Below are 8,489 nucleotides of genomic sequence, written 5' to 3'. Positions count from 1 at the left end.
TGAAGAGAGGAGAAGGAGAAGGGATGAGGGATAAAGAGAGGCGAAGGGATGAGGATGAAGAGAGGAGAAGGGATGGAGGATGAAGAGAGGAGAAGGAGCAGGGGGATGGAGAGAGGAGAAGGAGAAGGGATGAGGGATAAAGAGAGGAGAAGGGGAAGGGATGAGGGATAAAGAGAGGCGAAGGGATGAGGATGAAGAGAGGAGAAGGAGAAGGGATGAGGGATAAAGAGAGGAGAAGGGGAAGGAATGAGGGATAAAGAGAGGCGAAGGGATGAGGATGAAGAGAGGAGAAGGGATGAGGATGAAGAGAGGAGAAGGAGAAGGGATGGAGGATGAAGAGAGGAGAAGGAGAAGGGATGAGGGATAAAGAGAGGCGAAGGGATGAGGATGAAGAGAGGAGAAGGGATGGAGGATGAAGAGAGGAGAAGGAGAAGGGATGAGGGATAAAGAGAGGCGAAGGGATGAGGATGAAGAGAGGAGAAGGGATGGAGGATGAAGAGAGGAGAAGGAGCAGGGGGATGGAGAGAGGAGAAGGAGAAGGGGGATGAAGAGAGGAGAAGGAGAATTCAGACATCAGTCCACTCAGACAACCACTGCTGACACATCCTCCTCTGCTCCTCACTCTCCTCTCTCCCCCTCCACCTCTTCCTCCTCTCCTCCTGCTGCCTGCTCCTCTCCTCCTGCTGTCTCTTCTTCTCCTCCCGCTCTGTCCTCTCCTCCGCCGCCCTGTGCTCCAGCAGGGTCTCCACGACTCCCTCTACAGTCCGGAGGCAGCGCTGCGGGCGCCAGCGAGGGTCAGTGGGCGTGGTGAAGGGGTCGGGGGCAGCGGCCTGCAGGGGGAGTGGCTCCAGGGGGAGGTGTAGGAGGTGTGCGTGCAGCATCATGCGATAGGGGGCGCTGTCCTCTCCCAGGCTGTAGGTGTAGTCTCCTACGATGGGGTGCCCTACCGCCTCACAGTGAACCCTCAGCTGGTGGGTACGACCTGACACACAACATCACAACAAAATGAGTAGAGTATTTTTTGCACCTACAGAACACTATATAGGCCTATCTGTGAATGTGTTTACCTACAGAACACTATATAGGCCTATCTGTGAATGTGTTTACCTACAGAACACTATATAGGCCTATCTGTGAATGTGTTTACCTACAGAACACTATATAGGCCTATCTGTGAATGTGTTTACCTACCAAACACTATATAGGCCTATCTGTGAATGTGTTTACCTACCGAACACTATATAGGCCTATCTGTGAATGTGTTTACCTGTGTGTGTGTGTGTGTGTGTGTGTGTGTGTGTGTGTGTGTGTCTTTGAACCTGTGTGTGTGTGTGTGTGTGTGTGTGTGTCTTTGTCCCTGTGTGTGTGTGTCTTTGTATCTGTGTGTGTGTGTGTGTGTCTGTGTGTGTGTCTTTGTACCTGTGTGTGTGTGTGTGTGTGTGTCTTTGTCCCTGTGTGAGTGTGTGTGTGTGTGTACCTGTGTGTGTGTGCGCGTGTGTGTGTGTGTACCTGTGTGTGTGTGCGCGTGTGTGTGTGTGTGTGTGTGTACCTGTGAGAGGCTGCAGCACCACCTTGGTAACAGGGTCTCCATCATAATCTCCGTACTCCAACACGGTGAGATGAGACTGACAGGGCTTGGGGTTCTCACAACCTGCAGAGAGACTGGCAATGAGACTGACAATGAGACTGACAGGGCTTGGGGTCCTCACAACCTGCAGAGAGACTGGCAATGAGACTGACAGGGCTTGGGGTCCTCACAACCTGCAGAGAGACTGGCAATGAGACTGACAATGAGACTGACAGGGCTTGGGGTTCTCACAACCTGCAGAGAGACTGGCAATGAGACTGGCAATGAGACTGACAGGGCTTGGGGTCCTCACAACCTGCAGAGAGACTGGCAATGAGACTGACAATGAGACTGACAGGGCTTGGGGTCCTCACAACCTGCAGAGAGACTGGCAATGAGACTGACAGGGCATGGGGTTCTCACAACCTGCAGAGAGACTGGCAATGAGACTGACAGGGCTTGGGGTCCTCACAACCTGCAGAGAGACTGGCAATGAGACTGACAATGAGACTGACAGGGCTTGGGGTTCTCACAACCTGCAGAGAGACTGGCAATGAGACTGACAATGAGACTGACAGGGCTTGGGGTCCTCACAACCTGCAGAGAGACTGGCAATGAGACTGACAGGGCTTGGGGTCCTCACAACCTGCAGAGAGACTGGCAATGAGACTGACAATGAGACTGACAGGGCTTGGGGTTCTCACAACCTGCAGAGAGACTGGCAATGAGACTGGCAATGAGACTGACAGGGCTTGGGGTCCTCACAACCTGCAGAGAGACTGGCAATGAGACTGACAATGAGACTGACAGGGCTTGGGGTCCTCACAACCTGCAGAGAGACTGGCAATGAGACTGACAGGGCATGGGGTTCTCACAACCTGCAGAGAGACTGGCAATGAGACTGACAGGGCTTGGGGTTCTCACAACCTGCAGAGAGACTGGCAATGAGACTGACAATGAGACTGACAGGGCTTGGGGTCCTCACAACCTGCAGAGAGACTGGCAATGAGACTGACAGGGCTTGGGGTCCTCACAACCTGCAGAGAGACTGGCAATGAGACTGACAATGAGACTGACAGGGCTTGGGGTTCTCACAACCTGCAGAGAGACTGGCAATGAGACTGGCAATGAGACTGACAGGGCTTGGGGTCCTCACAACCTGCAGAGAGACTGGCAATGAGACTGACAATGAGACTGACAGGGCTTGGGGTCCTCACAACCTGCAGAGAGACTGGCAATGAGACTGACAGGGCTTGGGGTCCTCACAACCTGCAGAGAGACTGGCAATGAGACTGACAGGGCTTGGGATTCTCACAACCTGCAGAGAGACTGGCAATGAGACTGACAGGGCTTGGGGTTCTCACAACCTGCAGAGAGACTGGCAATGAGACTGACAATGAGACTGACAGGGCTTGGGGTCCTCACAACCTGCAGAGAGACTGGCAATGAGACTGACAGGGCATGGGGTTCTCACAACCTGCAGAGAGACTGGCAATGAGACTGACAATGAGACTGACAGGGCTTGGGGTCCTCACAACCTGCAGAGAGACTGACATTGAGACTGACAGGGCTTGGGGTTCTCACAACCTGCAGAGAGACTGGCAATGAGACTGACAGGGCTTGGGGTCCTCACAACCTGCAGAGAGACTGGCAATGAGACTGACAGGGCTTGGGGTCCTCACAACCTGCAGAGAGACTGGCAATGAGACTGACAGGGCTTGGGGTTCTCACAACCTGCAGAGAGACTGGCAATGAGACTGACAGGGCTTGGGGTTCTCACAACCTGCAGAGAGACTGGCAATGAGACTGACAATGAGACTGACAGGGCTTGGGGTCCTCACAACCTGCAGAGAGACTGGCAATGAGACTGACAGGGCATGGGGTTCTCACAACCTGCAGAGAGACTGGCAATGAGACTGACAATGAGACTGACAGGGCTTGGGGTCCTCACAACCTGCAGAGAGACTGACATTGAGACTGACAGGGCTTGGGGTTCTCACAACCTGCAGAGAGACTGACAATGAGACTAACAGGGCTTGGGGTTCTCACAACCTGCAGAGAGACTGACAATGAGACTGACAGGGCTTGGGGTTCTCACAACCTGCAGAGAGACTGGCAATGAGACTGACAGGGCTTGGGGTTCTCACAACCTGCAGAGAGACTGGCAATGAGACTGACAGATCTACAACTAACATTTCTACGTGAATTTGGCCGGTAACCTGCAGAGAGACTGGCAATGAGACGGGAGAGATCTACAACTAACATTTCTATGTGCATTTGGTCGGTAACCTGACAGAGAGACTTGCTGTCAGTGAAAGTGACAGATCTAGAACTAACATTTCTATGTGAATTTGGTCGGTAGCCCAAAAGGTTACATACTGCAGCTTTAAAGAGAGTAACTTTCATGAAGAAAAGGAATCCGTGGAAAACCAGACGTTTGCAGTGAAACACGACAACTCTGGTCTTCATTTTGACAGTTGGTTGGTCTTTCTGCGTTCCACGGGGGATTTGAACTGACGCTGTGGCAATAGATGTCATGAACTGGGCGCCGTACCTCTGTGAGCTAACTGTACCTCTGTGAGCTAACCTCACCTCTGTGAGCTAACCGTACCTCTGTGAGCTAACCGTACCTCTGTGAGCTAACCGTACCTCTGTGAGCTAACCTCACCTCTGTGAGCTAACCTCACCTCTGTGAGCTAGCCTTACCACTACCACTGTGAGCTAACCGTACCTCTGTGAGCTAACCGTACCTCTGTAAGCTAACCTTACCACTACCACTGTGAGCTAACCGTACCTCTGTGAGCTAACCGTACCTCTGTGAGCTAACCGTACCTCTGTGAGCTAACCGTACCTCTGTAAGCTAGCCTTACCACTACCACTGTGAGCTAATCTCACCTCTGTGAGCTAACCGTACCTCTGTGAGCTAACCTCACCTCTGTGAGCTAACCTCACCTCTGTGAGCTAGCCTTACCACTACCACTGTGAGCTAACCTAACCTCTGTGAGCTAGCCTTACCACTACCTCTGTGAGCTAACCTCACCTCTGTGAGCTAACCTTACCACTACCACTGTGAGCTAACCTCACCTCTGTGAGCTAACCTCACCTCTGTGAGCTAACCTTACCACTACCACTGTGAGCTAACCTAACCTCTGTGAGCTAACCTTACCACTACCACTGTGAGCTAACCTAACCTCTGTGAGCTAACCTTACCACTACCACTGTGAGCTAACCTCACCTCTGTGAGCTAACCTCACCTCTGTGAGCTAACCGTACCTCTGTGAGCTAACCGTACCTCTGTGAGCTAACCGTACCTCTGTGAGCTAACCGTACCTCTGTGAGCTAACCTCACCTCTGTGAGCTAACCGTACCTCTGTGAGCTAACCGTACCTCTGTGAGCTAACCTCACCTCTGTGAGCTAACTGTACCTCTGTGAGCTAACCGTACCTCTGTGAGCTAACCGTACCTGTGAGCTAACCGTACCTCTGTGAGCTAACCTCACCTCTGTGAGCTAACCGTACCTCTGTGAGCTAACCGTACCTCTGTGAGCTAACCTCACCTCTGTGAGCTAGCCTTACCACTACCACTGTGAGCTAACCTCACCTGTGAGCTAGCCTTACCACTACCACTGTGAGCTAACTGTACATCTGTGAGCTAACCGTACCTCTGTGAGCTAACCGTACCTCTGTGAGCTAGCCTTACCACTACCACTGTGAGCTAACCGTACCTCTGTGAGCTAACTGTACCTCTGTGAGCTAGCCTTACCACTATGAGCTAACCTCACCTCTGTGAGCTAACCGTACCTCTGTGAGCTAACCGTACCTCTGTGAGCTAACCTCACCACTACCATTGTGAGCTAACCTCACCACTACCATTGTGAGCTAACCGTACCTCTGTGAGCTAACCGTACCTCTGTGAGCTAACCTCACCTCTGTGAGCTAACCTCACCTCTGTGAGCTAACCTCACCTCTGTGAGCTAACCTCACCACTACCATTGTGAGCTAACCGTACCTCTGTGAGCTAACCGTACCTCTGTGAGCTAGCCTTACCACTACCACTGTGAGCTAACCGTGCCTCTGTGAGCTAACCGTACCTCTGTGAGCTAACCGTACCTCTGTGAGCTAACCGTAGAGAGAGAGAGAGAGAGAGAGAGAGAGAGAGAGAGAGAGAGAGAGAGACAGAGAGAGAGAGAGAGACAGAGAGAGAGAGAGAGAGAGAGAGAGAGAGAGAGAGACAGAGAGAGAGAGAGAGAGAGAGAGAGAGAGAGAGAGAGACTCAGGTTCTTACCGTCTGTTCCTTGGATACACATCATGTGTGTTCTTCCCTCTGTGGTGTTTTCACCGATGGAGAAGTCTATAGTCATCTTCTCCTCCTCTACCCAGCCTCTCACCTGGAGGAAACACATCACATCTATAGTCATCTACTCCTCCTCTACTCCTCCTCTACCCAGCCTCTCACCTGGAGGAAACACATCACATCTACAGTCATCTTCTCCTCCTCTACCCAGCTTCTCACCTGGAGGAAACACATCACATCTACAGTCATCTACTCCTCCTCTACCTAGCTTCTCACCTGGAGGAAACACATCACATCTACAGTCATCTACTCCTCCTCTACTCCTCCTCTACCCAGCCTCTCAACTGGAGGAAACACATCACATCTATAGTCATCTTCTCCTCCTCTACTCCTCCTCTACCCAGCTTCTCACCTGGAGGAAACACATCACATCTATAGTCATCTACTCCTCCTCTACTCCTCCTCTACCCAGCCTCTCAACTGGAGGAAACACATCACATCTATAGTCATCTACTCCTCCTCTACTCCTCCTCTACTCCTCCTCTACCCAGCCTCTCACCTGGAGGAAACACATCACATCTACAGTCATCTACTCCTCCTCTACTCCTCCTCTACCCAGCCTCTCACCTGAAGGAAACACATCACATCTATAGTCATCTTCTCCTCCTCTACTCCTCCTCTACCCAGCCTCTCACCTGAAGGAAACACATCACATCTATAGTCATCTACTCCTCCTCTACTCCTCCTCTACCCAGCTTCTCACCTGAAGGAAACACATCACATCTACAGTCATCTACTCCTCCTCTACCTAGCTTCTCACCTGGAGGAAACACATCACATCTACAGTCATCTACTCCTCCTCTACTCCTCCTCTACCCAGCTTCTCACCTGGAGGAAACACATCACATCTACAGTCATCTACTCCTCCTCTACCTAGCTTCTCACCTGGAGGAAACACATCACATCTACAGTCATCTACTCCTCCTCTACTCCTCCTCTACCCAGCCTCTCACCTGAAGGAAACACATCACATATATAGTCATCTACTCCTCCTCTACCCAGCCTCTCACCTGGAGGAAACACATCACATCTACAGTCATCTTCTCCTCCTCTACTCCTCCTCTACCCAGCCTCTCACCTGAAGGAAACACATCACATCTATAGTCATCTACTCCTCCTCTACCTAGCTTCTCACCTGGAGGAAACACATCACATCTATAGTCATCTACTCCTCCTCTACCCAGCTTCTCACCTGGAGGAAACACATCACATCTATAGTCATCTTCTCCTCCTCTACTCCTCCTCTACCCAGCTTCTCACCTGGAGGAAACACATCACATCTATAGTCATCTACTCCTCCTCTACTCCTCCTCTACCCAGCCTCTCACCTGAAGGAAACACATCACATCTATAGTCATCTTCTCCTCCTCTACCTAGCTTCTCACCTGGTGGAAACACATCACATCTACAGTCATCTTCTCCTCCTCTACCCAGCCTCTCACCTGGAGGAAACACATCACATCTACAGTCATCTACTCCTCCTCTACCTAGCTTCTCACCTGGAGGAAACACATCACATCTATAGTCATCTACTCCTCCTCTACCCAGCTTCTCACCTGGAGGAAACACATCACATCTATAGTCATCTTCTCCTCCTCTACTCCTCCTCTACCCAGCCTCTCACCTGAAGGAAACACATCACATCTATAGTCATCTACTCCTCCTCTACCTAGCCTCTCACCTGGAGGAAACACATCACATCTACAGTCATCTACTCCTCCTCTACCTAGCCTCTCACCTGGAGGAAACACATCACATCTATAGTCATCTTCTCCTCCTCTACCCAGCTTCTCACCTGGAGGAAACACATCACATCTACAGTCATCTACTCCTCCTCTACTCCTCCTCTACCCAGCCTCTCACCTGGAGGAAACACATCACATCTATAGTCATCTTCTCCTCCTCTACCTAGCTTCTCACCTGGAGGAAACACATCACATCTATAGTCATCTTCTCCTCCTCTACCTAGCTTCTCACCTGGAGGAAACACATCACATCTACAGTCATCTTCTCCTCCTCTACCCAGCCTCTCACCTGGAGGAAACACATCACATCTACAGTCATCTACTCCTCCTCTACTCCTCCTCTACCCAGCCTCTCACCTCGAGGAAACACATCACATCTACAGTCATCTACTCCTCCTCTACTCCTCCTCTACCCAGCCTCTCACCTGGAGGAGACACGTCACATCTATAGTCATCTACTCCTCCTCTACCCAGCCTCTCACCTGGAGGAAACACATCACATCTATAGTCATCTTCTCCTCCTCTACCCAGCCTCTCACCTGGAGGAAACACATCACATCTATAGTCATCTTCTCCTCCTCTACTCCTCCTCTACCCAGCTTCTCACCTGGAGGAAACACATCACATCTATAGTCATCTACTCCTCCTCTACTCCTCCTCTACCCAGCTTCTCACCTGGAGGAAACACATCACATCTATAGTCATCTTCTCCTCCTCTACCCAGCTTCTCACCTGGAGGAAACACATCACATCTATAGTCATCTACTCCTCCTCTACTCCTCCTCTACCCAGCTTCTCACCTGGAGGAAACACATCACATCTAT

The 8,489-nt window shown here is 51.1% G+C and overlaps 1 protein-coding gene across 2 annotated transcripts in view; it reads right to left on the bottom strand.

Annotated features, from left to right (window-relative positions):
- Positions 1-446: 446 nt before the first annotated feature.
- Positions 447-8,489, bottom strand: part of LOC118947126 (RNA pseudouridylate synthase domain-containing protein 1-like) — a 13,591-nt gene continuing 5,548 nt past the window's right edge. For both annotated transcript variants that reach the window (XM_036972339.1, XM_036972340.1), the window contains exons 4-6: positions 5,852-5,954; positions 1,550-1,651; positions 447-982 (exon numbers count right to left, since the gene is read on the bottom strand). In XM_036972339.1, coding sequence (XP_036828234.1) covers positions 567-982; positions 1,550-1,651; positions 5,852-5,954 — 621 coding nt within the window. In that variant the 3' untranslated portion in view covers positions 447-566. The remainder of the gene's footprint in view (positions 983-1,549; positions 1,652-5,851; positions 5,955-8,489) is intronic.

This window comes from Oncorhynchus mykiss, unplaced genomic scaffold, assembly GCF_013265735.2.
Source record: "Oncorhynchus mykiss isolate Arlee unplaced genomic scaffold, USDA_OmykA_1.1 un_scaffold_140, whole genome shotgun sequence".
In the NCBI taxonomy this organism is placed as follows: domain Eukaryota; kingdom Metazoa; phylum Chordata; class Actinopteri; order Salmoniformes; family Salmonidae; genus Oncorhynchus; species Oncorhynchus mykiss.
The sequence above is the reverse complement of the archived record's forward strand: the minus strand, read 5'-3'. Positions and strand labels throughout refer to the sequence as shown.